General features: G+C 37.5%; 1 protein-coding gene across 1 annotated transcript in view; it reads right to left on the bottom strand.

Annotated features, from left to right (window-relative positions):
* Cad86C (Cadherin 86C) overlaps positions 1-22,243 on the bottom strand; it is a 151,284-nt gene that overhangs the window by 13,270 nt on the left and 115,771 nt on the right. The window contains exons 3-7 of the mRNA XM_034970964.2: positions 8,498-8,688; positions 7,825-8,069; positions 6,406-6,489; positions 4,748-4,873; positions 3,996-4,260 (exon numbers count right to left, since the gene is read on the bottom strand). Coding sequence (XP_034826855.1) covers positions 3,996-4,260; positions 4,748-4,873; positions 6,406-6,489; positions 7,825-8,069; positions 8,498-8,687 — 910 coding nt within the window. The 5' untranslated portion in view covers position 8,688. The remainder of the gene's footprint in view (positions 1-3,995; positions 4,261-4,747; positions 4,874-6,405; positions 6,490-7,824; positions 8,070-8,497; positions 8,689-22,243) is intronic.

A 22,243-nucleotide genomic window follows, 5' to 3' on the forward strand; every position in this document is an offset into this window, starting at 1 on the left:
TTCAGATTTTTTCCTTTATTTGTGCTCTAAGACTTTGCTACCTGCCAAATTTGATTATTCCGTCAACGAGCAGTATCCCATAGGTGGTTTTCACAAAAACGACAGATAGACGGACAGACAGACAGACAGCAAAGTGATTCTATAAGGGTTCCTTTTTTCAATTTGAGGTACAGAACCCTAAAAAGTAAGTATCTTAAAAACATTGACCTAGTATCGAGAATGTGAACGGAAACAGCTGCTTATTTATGGAGAAAAATATGTATTAAACGTTGGTATTATACCGTAATGCTCGGCATAATGTCATGGTAATCAACAAAAACTTGATCTTTAGCTTTTTTGGTCTTAATTAGTTCTATACAAGTGGTCTCATGCCTATAAATCAGATTAATATGTTTAAAAAAATGCATCCTTACGTACACAGTGATGCTTTAATAAAAATTAAAACTATGCAGGAATGGAACTATTTTTATAAAATACGATGGAAAATGCTCGTTAAGTCCCGCGGGGTGATTACGTAAAACTTTGCAGTAGCGACAGCAACGCGACAGCAGTTGCAATCCGATAGTTCATTTGCTGTCTCTCTTCTTCTTCTTCTTATTTTGCTTTGTGGCTTTTGCTGTCTCTCTCTAGCCGGACGTTTGACAGCAATGATCGCGAGATATACGCCTGTCGCAAGCCTGTCGCGAGATACGTAATCACCCCGCCGAACTCTATAATAGTTAAGTAATAGTTACCTAAAGCATACAATCCGATACCAAAATTGCAATATCTAAATATTATATCCGTAATAAATATCCGTTCCTAGCTTTTTAAAAAAATAGATTTTTAAGCGTTTTTGTCCGGAAATCTTAGTCCCCTGGGGAAAAAAAATATTCCACGCGCACTTATTAGTCGCGGGTACCTAAGGGTTTGCTATTTATTATTAAAAAAAAATTAAGTTAAGCAAAGAATATCTATATAAGTACTAATGTTTATTAGCAATTGTTAATAGCTACTTTCAATGCAAATCGATGTCGGCGGATTGAAATGAGGTAATCCATTACTTTCAAAATGGACGTTAAGGATTCAATTTATTCAAATGGATCCTCACAACTTGTGGCTTTCGACATGCTAATCTGTAGTCTGTACCCATTGAATGTCTCTTTGTGTCTTCTTTACTAACTTTAACGGTTCTGGACATTATAAACTGGAAGTATCCGGGATACATATTTAGACTCAGGATGAGTACGAGGGGCGCCCAGTGATGTGCTGCTTGTCTTTCAAGTCTCCTCCGTGTTTTGTTATTACCTATACTAATTTAAGTAGGTAGTGTGTTTTTTAGCCCTTGACTGCGATCTCAGCTGATGGTAAGTGATGATGCAGTCTATGATGGTAGCGGACTAACTTGGAAGGGGTATGGAAGTTTTTTAAACCCCTACTTACCCTTTATTGGCTTCTAGACGGCAACGCTAAATCACCTGGAGGCACGGCTTCGTCGGTACGGTAGGGACCACCCTACCGTATGCCATGGCTAGTTACCAAACTAGCCAAGGCCGATGCCATCCAGATCGGAGACAATTTAGAAATTTTGAATTTCCAATTTGCCCCTGCCAGGAATTAACCCCACGACCTCCCACTTATAAGACCACAGCGCTCACCATTGCGCCAGGGAGGTGGTCAAAAATGTCATAGATTGTAAAGGCTGAGTTTACTATTGTTATCATTTTTCAAAAAGACTCAGCTCTGTCCACCCTACTCTGGGGATATGCATTGACCTTCGTTATTTTATAATAACTGAAAATTTCTCTGCGTATTGGCCCCAACACTGGGAGGACCGTTTATTTGGATGTTTGTGCCACTATGATCCAAACAAACGTTCCTCCCAGTGTTGGTGACAATACACAGATAAACTTTCAGCTTTTATAAAATAACAAAGGTCTGGCACGCGCTGGCTCTTAGTCCATTACGTAAGAAGGACATCGAGCTGTACGAGCACCCTATTTACATTTAAATGTGATGCACATTACCATAAAAGTCATAAACATAAGCGCTACCGGCGACACGCGAGGATTTCGCACGAACCTATCAACACTTTTTATAGCGATTTGCGAACCCTTCTGCGGCTATTACTTAATAAGGCCAGCGCAGACGATGGACTATTGTCCGCAGAGGATAATAGTCCAGCATTCTATTTAAGCGATACAAGGAACCTCAATATTTAAATATATGTACCTAAGAGGAAAAGGTGACTGACTAACGCACAGCTCAAACTAATGGATGGATCGAAAAGGCTTACAGATAGCTATTATGACGTAAGCATCCGCTAAGAAAGGATTTTTGAAAATTCAACCCTTAGGGGGTGAAATAGGGGTTTGAAATTTGTGTAGTCCACGCGGATGAAGGCGCGAGCATAAGCTAGTTCACTATAATCCGTAAAACAGACAATATACATTTGAGCAGTGGACAAAATTACGCCAAGGATTGAATCCCGTTCCCGCTGTCTCTGGCGCTCTTCACAGACCATCGACATCATAGACCATCCAGCAAAAGCCAGCGAGAAAAAAGCGATAGGTTCTGTGTGCCTGTATAGAAAATTCGTGTAAAAACAAAACACAGACGTCTTATAAAAGCGGTCTTACAACAATCGTAGCAAGTAAAGTATGACCAACTTTCGTCACCCCGAACCGATTTGTTGGATAAAAATCCAGCTCAGACAAAAAGTGGTCTTCTGTGTTAGGCTTTACACTAAAATCAATAAAGAAATAAGTATTCGAACCAGTCTAGTAGGTAACTATTAAAAAGAGATATATATATATAGCACATTTCAGTAGGGTGCCACTCCTAAGAAAGAATATCTTTATGAACTGTTTGTAACTCTAATGGATTTAAATAAGGATGATGTATAAATCAGCGGGGAAAAAGCTCGATCATGCAAGAGTAGTTTTTGGTTCTCTTTGCGTTGATCTTTCACAATAAAAATAGAAATAATATAGCTATTTATCGCACACAAAGAAAATCAAAACTAAGGGTTAAATCCTGAAACTATCGATTTTATAGCTTGAAAACCATAACACATGATTTTAATATCTGGATTTCAAATGGTTGGAGGAATGTTCCGTACATGCATATAACATTATACAAACGATACATTTACGCAAAACTTTAAGGTTGAATAGATATTATCAAAAGGTTACGCGTGCATAGGAATTGTATTCCAAAATATGGGTTCTAGTTATAACACATATCGTGTCGGTGAAATATTTCATGTTTAAATGATCAGGTTATTATGTCCGTTACATTATGTATGAGCTGGGATAAACGACACCAAAACGTATGATAGTATTATAGTTTGCACTATTGCATGAGTGCACTAGAAGACAATCTTGATATTATTCATTTCTCGAAGCTTTTCCGTGAAATAGCTAATGGAGTGAGCTGTGGCCTGTATCAAGATACGGTCCAATATGCATAGTTTTTGCATACAATAATAAAATTATGCTTCATTTCTTCTTAGGAATATTTCTTTGTGATCATACTAGAGCAAATGTCTATTATCCATTTACACTGTATGCTGTCTGTCTGTTACTTTTTCATGGCTTAGCCACTTAATCGATCTTAACAAAATTTTACACAAACATTGCTTGTACTCGTATCCAGCCGTTCGATTACAAACAAATTGCATCAGTCGTTGCTACAATCTCAATTTTTGCCATTGGCTAAATTCATGTTATTTTTGCTGCATCAATCCATTTTAGCGAATAGCGAGAGAGTGTCGACCAATCAGAAGCCGTCATTTTACTGAAATCGAGCTCAGAGATGGACTTATGGATACTTTTATCCTGGAAAATAATAGAGATCCAAGTACGGGAATTTCAGAATGGGAGCATTAGCTAGTAGGAAATCAATCAAGAAATTACTGCACTATATTATTCCAGTTAGAATTTCGATACCTATTTATGGATAGTGGGCGATGTTTTGCTATTGTTACATTCAAAAATGCTGGAAAAAAAACATACCTGAAGTTTCATTGATGTTGAAGAATGGCGTAAAAGGATTCCCCTCAGAGACCAGCCCATATCTGATCTGTCGGGGAGCCCCCTTGTCTCCGTCTTCTGCCCTGACTTTCACCACCATGTCACCAGGAGCCACTTGTCTCGGCAAATGAGTGATAGGGGGCGCTGATGTGAACACTGGAGGCATGTCCTGGACGTCTTGGACGACCACCACCACTTCCAGACCCGCAATATTTCGAGTGTCCTTGCCCAGTTCTACGTAGGGATCCTGGAAAATTGTTTCGGTAGGCGTTCATTTTATGAAAAGTGGAATTTTTAGGTTATTTTCTGAAATTAAAACATTTTCCTTAATTTGACAATTTTCGCGTTAAAGTTGTTCGTATATTTTTGTATGAGATAACATCTTGCGATCGAGGAGCAATTAAGAGTTGCTAAATATCAAACATAAGGAATCACCTTACTATGAATGATTGTATAAATAAGTATAGTCTATAAGTAGAATGCGGTATACACATTGATTAGATTAAGACAATTAAAGCAAAGATTTTGTCTTCAACGGCACCAAAACCTGTAGCTAAACTGAATCCCAGTTCCCTAGGTACTCAGTGAAAAAGAATGCTGCACGAAAACCAAGAGTATTTTTAAATTGTTGATACTGCTTAGCAACAAAGAGCATTAGAGAATTGTAAACATAAAACTGTATAGCTTTCCCATCCATTGTGAGTTAATCCGTTAGAAAATACTATAAAACCTACCACAGCGAGTAGTGTCAGGTGGTACATAGACTGTGCTTCGAAATCCAATGGGCCGACCAGGAATATCGTGCCTTCGGTGTTCTCGGTGGATACACGACGCTGCCTTATTGCGAAGAGCGGCGAACCCTGAATGAAAACAATGACTGTAGACGTGACAAGGGGTTTTAATCAACCTTTATGAACAGAAAGTACTTTTGCACAGGTTGTTTGAAATGAAACCGTAGGCTTTGAGCTGGATATATAAAGAGCTTTGATTAAAAATAGGTACCTACGTGTTTTATGTTTAGTTACTCGTATAGGTACATAATATTGCTAGCTGTACCTATAACGTTCCTTAAATTATAACTTAAAGGAGAACATTTTAAACATTCATCATACAATGGCTTATCCTTGATTTTTTAATCGCCAAAAAATATAAGATATTTAAACTATACAGGATGTAACCAGAACACTGGCAAAAACGAAGACAGGTGATAGTACTGATGGTTAATGATATGTTCTAATGTTATAATTTTTGAAGTAAGGGCAGAAGGAACGAGTGAACTGACTAAAATTTTGTAGCACAGTGGCAGGGACTCGATTACGTTAAAATGAAAGCTACAGTGTGACGATCGCAATCACCTTTGATTGATTGAAGCCCGCTCACTATTGGCTACAGTGGCAATGCAATGTTGCAACAGGAATACCGTAAATTCAGCCAGTCACAACAATTGCGATTGTAATAATGATTGATGCAGGTTTTCTGGCATCGACCTACTGGTTAGCAAAGATTTTTTAATCTTTCCTCAACGAAATCCGTTCAGAATGTCTATTATCATCAAGCGAAATGGCAAAACACTTAAATTTCACTCAAAGTGAAACAGTAAATGGATTATAATGGTGAAATTCCGTCAACGCGATTCCCAGCGATAAAAATGTTCCACTAGATGGGGCACTTCATGTTAACAACATGTTATAATGAACATCGGTATCCGAAATTTATCTAGAATTGAACTGCGACTAAAGCGGATTACATTGACACAAGAGTTTGTTGAAAGATGTTATTATGTAGGTACTATTAGCTTATGCGTGCGACTTCGTCCGCGTGGACCATATAAGTACATTTCAAACTACTTTTTTACCCCCTTAGGGGTTGCATTTTCAAAAATCCTTTCTTAGCGAATTTCAGCTCGATCCGCCCAGTGGTTTAAGCTGTGCGTTGACAGATCATTCAGTCCGCTTTTGCTTTTATATATTAGACTAGATGATGCCCGCGACTTCATCCGCGTGGATTTAGGTTTTTAAAAATCCCGTGGGAACTCTTTGAATTTTCTGGATAAAAAGTAGCCTATGTTCTTCCTCGAGATGCATGCTATCTCTGCAGCATTTCATTAGAATCGGTTGAACGGATGGTCCGTGAAAAGCTAGCAGACAGACAGACGGACAGGCACACTTTCACATTAATAATATTAGTATGGATGAAGTGTCAAGCGCCCCATCTAGCTAAACATTATATCGCTGGCGATTCCATGGTGAAAATGAGACCTATTAGCGGTGGCAGCGAAACTTCATTATGCGGTTACGTGGAAATGCGTGTTGAACACGACATGACAGGAGCATCATTAAATCCAATCATCACCTCGTATCTCTAGTTTGCAAGTCAAATGAAGCAATCATACCCAGAGTTCGAGTTCCAGAGGCTTCGGTGATAGCTGATTTTTTCTTGCGATCACAATCTCGAGATCTGTTCCGCGCTTTGCATCCTGGAACAATTCATAAAAATTCAGATTAGGAATTAAAAACATGGTCATTAATGCCTTCAACAGTTTTTTTTAATTACGAATTTATTTACAAAAAAGCTTGAAAGTTCAAAAATGCTTGGTTTTAGTTTATGCTAGTAGTGAAGGAGTATCGTATCTAGTGACATGGAACTTTTTTATAAGGCATGGAATATATAAAACGCTTTAAGGCAAAATTGAAAATGAAGCAAGTTAGGTAATTTTAGTAGGTATCTTTTAACCCTGTAGGTGCAATGGGGTAAAATCTTCCATTAATTAATTAGCATGATAACTTTACTTTACTTTACTTATTGAGATTGGTGATCTATTCTTAATATAACTTACAAGAAAAATAGTTTCATACTGCCAAACGTAATTTGATAGGGTTACGTAGGCGTAGCAGTTAATTCTGAAATTTGTTTCCGAAGCGAGGCTGCCTGCCATCATCATCAATCACATCGCAGCAGGCGGACGAGGCTGCTTCATTTAATGACGTAAATATTGGGAAGATATCGGCCCTTTTATCGTGTTGGGCTTTGGTGAAAAAATCTATAGGTATTAGGTAGCTATTTACGCCTGTAAGCGAGGGAATTGCATTTTAACCAGCGGTACCTTTTTCCCCCCGTCGCGTTGGTTAAAATACAATTACGCATCCGCAAAAGAGCGGGTATGTAAAACTCACTGGCAATTTTTACAGCCATAGTTACCCAGCCATTTACCCACTAAAAACCCCAGCGCAACTGTCCGCGTCAAGTATGAGGCGTCTCAGGATCCCGGATATCGGATGCGACTGAGACGTCCTGACGTTGAACCGGCACAGGTTTACGCCCAATACCTAAGGCGGGAGAAGGTGAGCATAATGTCTAATTCTTCTCCCCTGTCTTCTTTTTTGTACTTGGTTTGACTCGTAAGGAGCTGAATTCATGGTCCTGTGATCCTTCTTTTGGCTGTATAATTTGTATCTTTTAAGTGCTGCATGTTTAATTATTATGTCTAAAAAATGATACCAACTTGATTTGATAAGCGTTTGTATTTCTTGACTATTGCGTAGATTATTATTGCAGTATACGCGTTTCAGAATTGAAAATCAATTTAATCTACTAATACTTTGCTGATTTAAATATAACTAGTTTTATAATTATTCATATCCCACAGTAGCAGTAGCAGCAGAAACCAGCGCAGCGTAATACTTATTCGAAGAATGCGAAACAGCATAGTAAATTTGGTTATTAGGCAGATCATATTTTGTGCTGGAAGATGTCCCGGATATTTTGTGTCCAATGAACTAGTTGGTTCCACAAATAACTTAGTATAGTTTACCTCAGGAACTAAAATTATGCCGGGCTGATGAGGGAATATCGTGTCTCTTGGCGTAGTGGCGTTGGTGGCGGTGATGGAGCAGGCAATTCTCGCACTTCGCCCTCTGGTGTTACGGGCTGACAGCCGGAAGTCCACGTATCGGCCAGGCTCCAACCGCCGGAGCAGGATCACGTTGGCCTGGCAGACGGAGTTGTAGCGTGTGCAAGGGAGCGTCTCGATGCCGACGTCCAGACGACCCATTTGCCCTGATTATGTAAAAAAATAAGCTAACATAAAGACACATGCATGTACAACAAAATGCTACAATTATCATCTAAAAATAACTTGAACACTGATCTTAGAAAAATAAAGAAGATTACGTCTCAAGACGTTTAGTACTTTTACAGTGAAAATAATGATAAGATCAGATACAATTTTCAATATTTTTGTAGGATGTCAAGTGGCATCCAAATTGAAATTTAAGGTATACCCTTTAGACACCTTAAATTTCAAGCTATTAATAATTGGTTTTTTTTTCAATATCACTACCCATATTATAAATGCGAAAGTGTGTTTGTATATTGTTTTATTGCAACGTGATTGAAGGACAAATTATAATAAGGATAGTGATATAATAAGGGTAGTGATAATAAGTGATAGTGATTACGAATTAAAAAGGCTTTGAGGAACTTACCAATGAGCTCAAAGTGCAATGGGTAGTCAAAGTCGGGGTCGGAGGCGCGGACGCGGTAGATGACGGAGCCGACGGCCGCGTCCGCCGGCACCAGCACGAGCCGCATGAGCGTGCTGGGGTCGAACACCGGGTCGCCGCCGTGGGCCGTCGAGCACATCGCGAGCAACACCAGCGCCGCCGCGAACGTCATCCTGGTGAACAAAGTTGATGTTAGAAATATATCAAACTGTTCTGTAGTCTTATAGTACTATGCTTTCGAAATTCCAATCTTCAATAGACAGGATGCATCTCTTTCTGTGTTATATTCCCTCAATGCTAAGGGCCGCGCACTCTGGTCATACACCTAAACCTAATGATCTGATGATGGTTTTTGTCTTCGGATCCTTCCGCAATAGGTACAGCATTGTAAAGTATTGCAGAATCTGCTATTCTACTTCTATACTCTACGTTTCCTGAAGTTCCTCAATTTTTAAGACCTATACCTACCTAAAGAGATACTTTATGATGTCTATTGACAGCAATCCTTCGTAGTCACAACAGCGAGACGGGGGATGGAATAAGACCGATCGGCCGAAGTTTTCAAAACAAACTACTTATTTCGCTTACTAGCGGACCGTAAAGTCTGATTATTGGCATACCTCAAGGGCGTCATCTCACTGTATGTACCTATAACACCATACTCATTGATTAAAGGTTTTTTATTCTGATTTTTTTTGGGATCTTTTAATCACTATGTTACTATGCCAGATCGTTAATACCCTAATTAAATATCGATCTATCTTAACTTAGTACATCATCTTCTTAAGTTTCTACTCGTATTATTCTTAAAATAAATTCAAAAAGATTTCTCGCGGCTGAGGAAAAAGACACCGCGAGAACACTTTGGACAATACATCTGATAGGTTCAAAGTTTTAAAGTGAATTAATGTTATTGGCGATTTTTTGATAACCTATGCCCTCCGTTTAATTTAATTTGAAACAGACAAGAAATTTGGAATGCATGAAATTCTCTCTAACGATATTTTGTTACAAGATAACCGAACCGTTCTTACATTAAATTGAAGTAAATATTACTTAAGGCGTATCGTTAGACGGGAATGTTTTACGTCTTCGTATTTACTTAAATAACCATGTTTACGGCGCTGTAAAAACTGGATCATGATGGTATCTGATTATTCGTATGTTTACTTTTAAAATCTAATACCTACTTTTAAGTATCTTGGGTAATAGAAAAACAGATTATTCCATTTGTTATTGTGTTGAATTATGTAAATACTGTGTAACTAAGCTGATAGCGACAATAGGATTTCAAATCTTTTGGTCTTTCTTTGTTATAGTGGCGCCATAGTACTTAAGTGAAATTACAAAAAAACTCCGTATCATATTTATAAACTATGATATGTATGAATAAGCCTCGAGTACAATATTAACAGTATTTAGGTTTCGGCTTTAATCTTCGTATCGGGAGTTAGACTTTATAAGATCGTAGGTCGATCTCTGTACCGTTAGGTATTGTTATGTCCACTTTACAAGTAAAACTAGCAACGATAAATTACGTCCAAACCAAGCGGACGAGAAGAAAGGAAAGACTGAATATATCGTATATTTTTAAATAATTGTCCCAAAAAGAACTATCAGTAATATTAGAAACTCTACAAAAATGTGGTTCGAAATTTTATGTATTCAACAGATCATTTTATATATGTATGTTCAGTATTTTATCAGTTTACTAACTTTTACCCGCGACTTCGTTCGCGTGATATAGCCTATATTATGACTCGGAGATAATATTGTCTGCGATCTGTTAGTGAAAGAATTTTCAGAATGACTAATGAGTCATCATTAGGATCATTAGTTCCGGAAGTCACCCCTACATCGAAACATACAAACTTCACGTTTTTATAATATTAGTAAGTATCTAATAATACAATCTACAGATTATGTTATAGGCAGAGCAAACACTAATTTGCGTTGAAACTGAAGACTAATAAAATAAATAAGACGATGAAAATTGACGTTTATTCCCCTAAACAATATATTATTTTTGTGAAATAAATACTATTTACGAAAACCGTGTTTAAGAATCGTAACGGAATTACTTATGCTAATTTTATACGACGTTTTTCAGAGCTTCCATAAATTTTATTAATTTAAGACGGCCCGTTTTAGAAAAGGAGCTTTTCTTTATTGAATTTTCAATTATGGAAATCTTAAATGCGATAGAGTTTCCGCAAACAATGAATATTATATAAATCCATATCTATGCTAATATTATTAATATGAATGTGTCTGTCTGCTCATCCGTTTAATCGATTTAAACGAAATTGTCCCAGAAAATAAAAGAGTTCCCAAGGGATTTTTAAAGGCCCACCCCTTTGATAGATTTCACAAAATTAACTACAAAGATAGCTTATAGGATGTAAGCTATCTTTGTACGATATACCTATTGATACCTTGAGGGATGGACATAGGCTTTACATATCCCGGAAAATCAGAGTATTCCCACGGGGTTTTAGAAAAACCTAAAAATACCACGCGGGTAAAGCCGTCGACTAATATATTTTTATAGTTATTTATCGAAACCATTTTCTTTTAAATCCAATAAGAACTTCAAACTTATGCAGAGTAGCATCCAAGAACGTACCCAAGATATAATATTGTTAAAGTTTAAGTGTGGGGTTGCCACGATGCTATCTAATAATATTCCTAAGAAAATATAAATAATTAGACTTTATACTTTGACGAAAGGTTTTATTACGTCTTTGTTAGGTACCTGTTATCTGCCAAAGCCACTTCATAGTCGCTGATCGTTCCTCCCTGTGTTGGGGATAATGCGCATATACACTTTCAGCTTTGATTAAATATCGAAGGTCTCTCAGGCCCTCAAAGGCTCTCTCTCTATAATTTTTTAAGAGTACAATGTCATGATTAATAAATAAATTCCTGAAGGTGTTAACGATCACATAACTATAATCCGGTCGATGTGATGGCATCCGTGACTGACGACTTATCTAACGATCATAGAATATTAAGATTAGAAAAAATAATTTTAGTAGTGTTTTTCTTTCTTATTAGAACTTCAACTTAAACTTGAAAACGAGTAAGTTTTAAAAGCTCGATACCTTTACTAAAAATTACTATAACACTAACAACCATTGGCGTATGTATCTGAATTAAAAAAAATAGAATTAGTAGATCATATAGCATATAACAACTACAGAATACCAGGGGATAAAAGTGTGTACAAAAGCCCGTCCTTATTCAAGTTATATCTACGAAAAGTAGTACTTGAGCTTTCGGGCAAAAATGAAGAAGTAGGTAAGTGTTTCAGAATTTTTGGAAATTCTGCCCCCTTGCCGATTTTCGACAATTCCTCTCGATCGAAGTCGGGGCGCGTCAGCTAGTGAGTTATAAAAATCTTTAAGGATAAAATAATTTCACTGCATGTACAATTACAATCATTATTGTAGGTAGTAGGTAGTAGGTACAAGGTAGAAAATAGACAATTGGATTAGAACAAGATTAGAACCTGAACATAAGAACGAGGAAAGCTCGAGGCATAATCAATTGTAAACTACTCATATCTCTGAATACCACAAATCCCAGTTGCGAAAGGGAAAATTGTGTTATGAAATCTGTTTTGTACCCTTTGTACCTACAAGTTAGCAAATCTCGCCACGTTAATACATTTCGAGTAACACAACACGGTAACAACAGAGTAAAATGGAGCTAAATCCATTATTTTTAAAGTCTAAGTACCAATTTTTATTTTGCAGAGGTTTCGCTTGGTGCGTTGGCTGTTAAAAATAATACCTATATTTCATGCAGGATTATTATTATTATTATTATTTATTTATTATTTAATTAGAACGGCCATAAAGCCAATTACACTAATTAAACTACGAGTACAAACTAACATAAACATACTTACAAAAATTGTTAAAATTATAAATTTTAAAAAGAAAAATTATAAATTTTCACAAAAGTGCAAGATCTGACCCATGAGGTCAGCCCATTTGTCAGCAAATATGTCACAGCGAGGGGACTCCATCAGCAGTGCGTTGAGCGCAGCCAAAGTGCGCGGTATGGGTGATCTGGAGCGCGCTAACGTGCGACTAAACAGACTTACGAAAAATTTGGTTCGGTGGCGGAAATAGCTGTAATTAGAGGCTGCATAAACGCAGCAGAGCTTGTTGTGTAGTTCAGAGCAGTCGATCACACCCCTAAGAATCTTGCAAATTGTACCAATTTGGTCGCAGTCTCTTCGGATAACAGCTATAGTGGCACCGATTCCGTTGTCTTTCTCCAAACTAAATTTAGAGTATCTGCATCCTTTTCTTTTTAACAATTCTAAAAAGGGACAGAACATGAACTTTACATTTAAAGACTCTAAATTTTAGTGCACGCTACAAATTTAAACAGTAGGCTTGCGTTAAAATCACGGGTTTTACCATCTAAAAATTAAATTTAAAACTGTCAAACTGCGTCTGTCCTTTTCATATAACATTACTAAGAAGAGGATGCGAATACTCTAAAATTTGGTTGTGCTCAGAATCAGTACCAGTGCAGTGTCTATTATGCTACATTTGTGACTCTAACCACCAAATGTACCTACGAACTCGAACCTTTTACAAACAAGGCAGTTTAGTTCATATCGTTACTTTGTCGTGTTTCGACAATCGAAATATATGTATGTTTGTCGTGAAATTCGAACCTGTACTAAGCCTGCCACTGCACCAGGAAGCTACCTACCACTTTATAGTTCTATTACTACAGGCTTTCGTCCAATTTTGCGTTCATATCCGCTCCTGAATTCCATGATTGAGGTTTGTGCTCGAAATCATGTCCATTAATATTTTAAATAATGAAAACCTGACTGACTGACTGACTGATCTATCAACGCACAGCTCAAAAGTAATAGTATAATAAGTACCGGAAAATAAATAGATTATACAGGTAGGTCCGCACTTGGCCAGCATGGTGGACTATGGCCTAAACCCTTCTAATTCTGAAAAGAAACTTGTACTCAGTAGTGGAAGGGTGATACACATGTAGGAGGTATAGGTACTAATACTGAATAGGCATATATACAGCAGAAAAAATATAATCCCTACTGAACAATTCAGTTTAAAATGTGTAGTAGGAAACACTCTCCAATTCCTACATACATTCAGATAAAAGCTCAAATAATAAATCTTTCAAGATAATAAAACGGAACCAACGCTTGTCAGCAACAAAACCCCGCTCGGGCTGAAACTGACATCCATTCGCGTGAATAAAGCAACATCAGATATGAAATTAAAATTGATTCTCCTACTGCACATTTTCCGGGTTAAAAGGTTGGCTAACTCTGTCACGACACTCTAACACCTCGGGTATCGGTTTATCATAACGTGCAATAGCTCACCGGAGCGAGTCTCGGCGAAGTTGACATTGATTTCGCAAAATGAGGCAAGACGTGAGCGATTGAGATTACACCAACCAAACCTACTCCTGGCGTTGGTAACAAGCTTCAATTTTGTTCGATGCAATTGGAACTGACATCCATTCGTGCGAATAAAGCGCCCAACATCAGATATGAAATTAAAATTGAATCTCCTACTGCACATTTTCCGGGTTAAAAGGTTGGCTAACCCTGTCACGACACTGTGACACCTCGGGTATCATGGACTAAGAGCAAGCGCATGACAGACCTTCGTTATTTTATAAAAGTTGAAAACTTCTCTGCGTATTGTCCCCAACACTGGGAGTAACGTTTGTGTGGATGTTTGTTTGGATCATGGTAGCTTTGGGAGATAACAGGTAATAAAGGTGTAAAAAATCTTACGGCAAAGTATAAAGTCCAATTTTTTTATATTTTCTTTAGAATAGTATCTATTAGAAATACTTACTTACTTGGCAACCCCCTGCCAGACATCTTCAAAGTGTCTGGCAGTAGAATACATAAAGTGAGCTTAAAAGTAATGTCGCAAAATAAAAGCCCCATTCCTTGGCATGTGAAAACAGCGCATAAATTACAGCTATCTGCGATAACAAACGTGATCTGTGCCAAAGGCGTCGAGCTTAATAATAGACAGATGTTAAACCCAGCTTATCTCCGTGTTGTGTAAGTAACAAGTTCACTGGCACTAGTAACTAGAATGCCAGTGGAAAGTACCCTTCTAGCATACTTACCTTTGATATCTTATAGCCGGTTGCTCTATTGCGTAAGGTATCTGTGATATTTTAATGAACTAAATACTTTTCATATTGGAGCTATTTTAATGGAGTAAGAAGATAATTGAGGTGCTAGATAAGAAATAATTTCTTGTAGTTTTTAGTTTCGAGCTAAGTGTTAGAGATTAACATTTAATTCAGCGTTTTCGGTGAAACTAACTGCTCTAAGTAAAAAATTTACATTGTACAGACAGATCGAGATGGCAATCGGGGTATTAGGCGGGAGGACGCCCCGCCCACCCGCACGTCACTCGTGCTATCCCGCGCCGGGTTAGCGCGGGGGCTGTGTCCACCCCGATTGCTATTTCAGCCTGTCGCGTACTTACAGCTCAAAATGTTGAAAATTTGCGATTGAAATTTGCGATTATGCATTATATTATGTTCTTGCTAAAATTATAAGGATTTCAATAATATTTTCAATAACCCTAAAATATCCACGGGGACAAAATCGTGGTAAAAAGCTAGTTTAACGACGTCAAAATTCAAAAAAACAGATTAAAGCAGAAAAGAAAGATTCTTAAAGCAGAAAGAGATTTTTAAATTGTGCCATACAGTATCCATACTTCCATACTAATATTATAAGTGCAAAAGTGTGTCTGTCTGTCTGCTAGCTTTTCACGGCCTAACCGTTCAACCGATTTTGATGAAATTTGGTACAGAGTTAGCTTATATCCCGGGAAAGGACATAGGCTACTGTTTATCCCGGAAAATTAAAGAGTTCCCGCGGGATTAAAAACCTAAATCCAAGCGGACGAAGTCGCGGGCAACATCTAGTATCTTATAACTAAGAGTTGGTTATTCCAGCGCCTCCTCCACAAAAATTCCTCAAGCGAAATCAGCAGAGGTCCTCAAATAAAATGGTAGTCTGCTTAGTGAGTAATTTATCAACTAGGATTATTATTATTTGGATGGCGCTATAGTTGCTTCTTGGTTAGTTGTTCATTTATCTAAGGATATTTATTGTTCAGTCTCTCGATATCTGACAAGGGTTCGGAATGACGAATATAGGTAGCCTGTAGAGTAATTTATTGCGATTCAGCCGGTCACAACAGCTCGTTTCCATGGCGCCACACAGATAAAATATACCTAGTGTTACGTAAGCGCCATCCAAGATGTTCTATCCAGTCACCTAGTGACTTGTCGCGTGCGCGTGATCTTTATTTATATCTTTTGATATCGACGTCTTTGCTAGACTCTAAAGTCTAGACAGATGATCTGCACGCCATTGTTAAAACCGGAATAATTTTGCATAAATCTTAGGGATGATTTAAGCTAACACGTGGCAAGTGGCAGGCACGGATTCAAAATATCACGAACATTTTATATGAAGCAGTTTATTATACACTTATAAATAATATATAATCATCCATTATTCTTAACTAGATGATAGACGCCCACGGTTTCACCCGCATGGATTTAAGTAGATACCTATTTTAAAAATCCCATGAGAACTCTATGATTTTCCGTAACAATAAAAAAGATCGGTTAAAAGCAGTCTCCCCGGGATGCAAGATATGTGTGTACCAAATTTTGTCAAAATCAGTTGAATGGATGGACCGTAAAAAGCTAGCAGACATACCAACTTTTGTAGCGCAGCGTTTTTTTTGCAAACATGTTTTTGCCATCAATATATTTTTTTAATTCCTACACTAATCTGATATTCCTTCTTTATAAACATCAGTCTACCTTAATATTTTGCTACGTTAAAATATGAGTGTGATTTGAAACAACAGTGCCAATTAAACTCGTTTAGGCCCGACAAGAAAGCAATTACAGTCATTCGATCATTCGGAAAACCGAAGGAACGTAATTACACGGTCGTCCTAAACCAAATCCCTACTCATAAATCAAATTGATCGACCCACCCAGCACTGCAACGTTGCTGTAAAATATTGCGCAAAGTTGTCATTTTTCCGTAAGCGCTTCAATCGCTTGATGATCGCTGATATAATTTCTAGGCTGTTATTACTCTTCGATCGTGACCATTTGCAGATTAGTACTAGCATTTATTGTGATTGTGGAACGGAGATCGTGGGTTTTTTGCAAGTTTTAATGGAGAAGTATGATGAATACAAAGAGGAATGTTCTAAATATTCTCTACTTGACAATAACCGCGATTTAGTCCGTGTGGATATACTTAAGTTTTCTAAAAAAGTCGTGGGAACTCTCTGGTTTTCCGGGTCAAAAAGTAAAAATGCCCTTCAAGCTGTCTCTGTAACGAATTTTGAAAACATAGTTATACAGATGGGCCATGAATAGTCAGTAAACAGCCAGATACACTTTCGCATTTATAATATTACTTAATCTAATAGGTAGTATGAATTAATTGTCGGTTGGTATGAACTAGAGCGAAACCTTTCCTATATTACCTTCCCATCATTAAAGTTTTAGACCACAGTTTTTATATCTTAGTTTGTTTTAGTACAATACACCATTAAGGATGGTCAGAAGAAGCTTGTTTCCAACTCCAAACTTCTAAAACCCCTCTACTCTTTAGTTTTCCTTGGCATCAACGACCTTCGAGCTTAGGTACTGACCTATCACTATATTAGGGCTCCTATGCCATTGTCCATTGCACATGCTGCAAATCGCATTCTTGATACCCTAATTTTACAGAAGATGAGATTTTAGAATCTCAATAAAGTAAATTTCTCTATTACATTAATTTTCTATCTATAACAGCTTCGATTTTCAACTCGCTCGTAAATTTTCCTGCCTCTATAGGAAATCCTTCCAAAAAGAGTATGAATAGCCACAAAATTATATAATCGATCAGCATCCATCAAAAGCATAATCGATCGTAGATACAACAATTGCAAATCACATCAATCGTCAATCAACTCAACAAAAGGGGAAACACGAATAACTAGGTGTTGCGATCATAGTGAAGTACCATCTATCATACCATTTCTGTTATTGCGGGGTGACCGCGGTTCATTTGAACAGCGGGAGGTAAGGCGGCACGACGTCGTATTGACCCTACTTTAATATAGTATGCCCTTTTTTGTTATGACGCCCTAGTACCATTAATTAAATCTAGGTATTAACAGTTATTTGACAATCCAACCACACAAATACTCTTTTTCTAAGATAAACCGTAGATGACTTTCCTTTATAAAAAGTTGTCGTTGACATCATCAACCGATAGCCGTCCACTGTTGGACATACATAGGTCTCGTGTTGGGACTTCCACACGTGGGCTCTTGTGCCTCCTGAATCCAACAGTGCCATGCGACTTGGTTGACGTCATATGTCCACTTAGTGGGTGGGTCTGCCAACGCTGCGCTTTCCGGTGCGAGGTCTCTATTCCAACTTGGAGCACCAACGCCTAACGGTTCTTCCAACTATAGTAAATTCAGTAAGATGTAATAGCAGAACGGTAATAACCTGGTGGCTAAGACGTTAGCCTCCTCTTCGGGGGGCCCGGATTCAATCCCGAAACTCTAACTTTTTGGAGTTATGTGCGTTAAATTACACTTGCTTTAACGGTGAAAGAAACTTGCATGCCTATGAGAGTCCTCCATATTGTTCTCAAAGGTGTGTGAAGTCTGCAAATCCGCACTTAGTCAGCGCGGTAGATTGTGACCACACCCTTCTTATGCTGAGAGGAGACCAATGTTCAGTAGTGAGTCATCATGATAATGAGGATGATGATGAAAAGGTGGGTATTTAACTAAAGAGGTTCTCGAAAAATATAGCGTGATGAAGCCAATACTGTTATATTGGTCAGACGTAGGTCAGTCTGTCGGAAGCTCATAAAATGCTGCTCCTAATACACTTTTAATAATTCATTTTTGACGTTTTTTTTTGTTACAGCTTTCTATACGATGTATGGCAGCTAAAGGTATCACGCGGCAGATTAACTTAATCCCATATTGGGTAGGGATAAAATCCCGGTTTGATGTAATGAAGTTTCACTTCATTATGCTTTTCGGAATCCCAATGTTTTAAAGCTGAAGCCAATTATAATTTTATTTAATATTCAAGAGATTAATGAGATACCAGTAACTAAGAAATCGAAAATACATATTTACCTACCTACATTACATAATCTAAATACATAAAACGAAAAGGTGTATGACTGACTGAACGAATCGGGCTGAAAGGCGTGCAGATAGCTATTATGACTATGACGTAGACATCCGCTAAGAAAGGATTTTTGAAAATTCAACCCCTAACGGGGTAAAAAGGGGTTTGAAGTTTGTGTAGTCCTCGCAGACGAAGTCGCGGACATAAGCTGGTAATATATATAGCATATCGTATATCTACCAGGGTTAACGATTTATGTATAAAATGTTTACTTTGCTCTATAAGTTAAGTAAAGTGAGCTATAGGAAATTAAAGGTCAAATGAAATTACTGTCTAGCTCCCCCGAAAACTCTCCCCCACGCCATGTTGTATAGGTATTAGGTACCAACTGGTCAATAGATACTATTGATTTTCCGTCAAATACACCTTATGTAGGTTATCTACATGTACTATATATTCATTACAAGTTGAACTGTATAAACCGAACACTACTATCATTTAGTTAAATGATTTATCTGATTAAGTTGCCTATTATTGAACGGAGGACCGTGTTTCAGGCTTTCCAAAGGGTATATATCTAGCAGTGGACGCATACAAGAATGGATTAAAACTTAAAAGTTACAAAATATTTTCAGAAATTTCAAGTTTTTACCAAACAAAGAACCTTTTCCAATCAAACAATTCTGAATGCTACAAAATGTTCATGGTAAAAATCAAGACAAATTAATATTGTACAACATTATTGTGTACTAAATCTGGGTTCAGACTTAGTACACAATAATGGTCATACACTTAATACACTTAAAACGCCAATTTCGTGACTTTGTGTGGCCGTTGTGAACGAGCCTTTGCTAAAGGAAATGTCCTAAATATCCCTTGGTCATGGCAGAGCAAAAAAAGCCTTGGAATGGCCTTGTGTATTCAGGAACTAATAAATTAGGCTAAATTATCACAAGGTTATGAACTAAAAATGCCGCTTTACATGCCTACGTTACACTGAAATAACTATTATTTCTAACATCTTGCTAATTAAATTAAATAACTCGTAAGTATATTAGAAGAAAATTTCAAGTGGTCACGGAACAAACTCAATCTCTCTACAAAAAGGAAAATATCCCATTTAGTTTCCAAGTTCCATTCAATCTATCTACCTTCATAGATACATTGCATTCACTAGGACCAATCCAATTACTTAAAGTACAAACCTCATTTCTGTTTATAGTTTTATTGGTTTATTGTAATTGTTATTAATGCTCGCTTCCCTGTAATTCCTCTATTCTACCGTTCGATAATTAGGTAGATAAGGTTTCTAGAGTAGCCGTGGTAATCTCGGATCTTGGAGTGACTTATTAAGGTTTATTAACATGGTGTTTGACTCCCTGACCCTTATAAGGTGGTATCGTGCGGTGAGCCCGTACAAAAAGTTAACTTTATAGCAAGGATCACGCGAGCTGACCCTTACAGTGTTACGTTGAACGGCGATCGTATATGGCGAAGTTGACCTCAATACTCTTATGGCACTGTAATTTTGTTTGGTGATAACGAAAATTAATGTGTCTGAATTTTCGTTTTGTCTGACGTAGAATAAAATGAGTTATTTATCAACGAACAGATTGACTTTAGTCCATAAACTACATTGGAGCTGTAGCCAAAATAAGGAGGCGATTGTCTAAGTATTTCATAATTCTTGTGCTTATAGCATACTAAAGAACCGTGGTAGCCTAGTGGTCAAGACGTACTTCTCCTACTTCGTAGGTCAGGGGTTCGATTACAGGCACCTCTAACTTTTTTGAGTTAAGTATGTGCGTTTTAAGTAATTAAATATCGCTAGCTTTAACGGCGAAGGAAAACATTCTGAGGAAACCTGCATGCCTGAAAGTTGTCCGTAATGTTCTCCAAGAAGTCTGCTAATCCGCAAAGAGCCTATTATTCAAAAGTAAACTCATCCATGCTGATGGATTGGATTGGATACTATATAAACGAAGAATTTGTCTTGAATATAATTAGATAGATCTGAAAATTAGGAATTATTATAATTTTTAAGCTCAGAAAAATAAAATCTATTTTTTGGGCCCAAGTTGATTTGTAAAAGTTATTAACTAGGATTAATTTCACAGAAAACTATTAAAACCCGACAAAAGCTTTATCCATAACTATAACAAAATTATGTAAATAACCACCATTTTTCTTTGTTACCCTAAAGTGTTACAGTTACTGACTTACGTAACTCCATTAACTTGAAAGGTTAATCAAGATTTTTTAAAACCAGACGGGTTTAATGTATTAGAATTAGACACGGTAGTTTATAGCTGTAGTGTTGGACTGGATTGAACTAAATGAGAATTATGCAAATTAGGAGCGGGTTTCGGTAATCAACTGTGATGGATCGGGATTTGTATTGTATTGCTTTTCCTGGGAGTAGATTGTGTGGATGATATATTCAAATGGCTTTGTGACATTGTAAAGGTTATGCATTCTTGGTAGATATTAAAAATATTTTTTAAATTCGTGCAAGTTCTTTCAAGCTTTTAAAGTTTTTTGTAAATTTAGGCACACGCATGACTAAAATCACACTTGGTAGGAAGTGATGAGGTGGCCTAAGATGGGATGCGGTTGCCTAGAAGATGTCGTCCTCCCATTTCCAATAATTCACTTTTGTTTTAAAGATAGTAAGATACTTACCCAGATTGTAATTGGTAGGACATACGTCGGTATACAGAGGAATCAGACGCAAACAAGAGATCAAAGACATATTTTAATCCATAAATGCAAAAGCGTGTCTGTCTGTCCGTTTGTCTGTCTGTCTGTCGGCTAGCCTTTCACGGCCTATCCGTTCAACCGATTTTGACGAAATTTGGTACAGCGATAGCTTGCATCCCAGGGAAGGGCATAGGCTACTTTTTATCCCGGAAAATTAAAGAGTTCCCACGGGATTATCAAAAACGCGGGCATCATCTAGTATTCTATAAGTCTGTTCAATACTAGGATGACCTGGACCTAAGTAAGTCGAACACCACAAACTCTGGACCACGCATACTTTTTAGCTGAACTCGTTTCTCGCTAATCGTCGGCGACTGGCCACTGCAGTACCTACGTCTTGTAAAATAACCAAGCCCAACCAAGTGCTTTTGGATCTTATTACTTATCATAGAACTATTGAAGCAGTAATCTTTTTGTATTGCTACTGAGCATGAATACCTCAGAAACTATCAGCCGGGTTAAATCATTACTTGACACAGTGACCAAGAATGTTACAGTGTCTCATTGTACCAACCACTCGTCAGATTTGTCACGACGTGGTCGATATGATCTCCTAATAATTGTCTTCGGCTCTTACTTTCTACATTTGTGTTGGCAACTGGATCGGTTTTATAAATGATAGCCGGCAATCGGCCTACATCATTAATAATGACTAGCTTTTGTTCGCGACTTCATTGACGATTATCGCAATCGCCACAAAGTGAGTAATAGTTACGGATTGATTAATCAGTATTTGTCCGT

The sequence above is a fragment of the Maniola hyperantus genome, chromosome 8, assembly GCF_902806685.2.
Source record: "Maniola hyperantus chromosome 8, iAphHyp1.2, whole genome shotgun sequence".
NCBI classification, from domain to species: domain Eukaryota; kingdom Metazoa; phylum Arthropoda; class Insecta; order Lepidoptera; family Nymphalidae; genus Maniola; species Maniola hyperantus.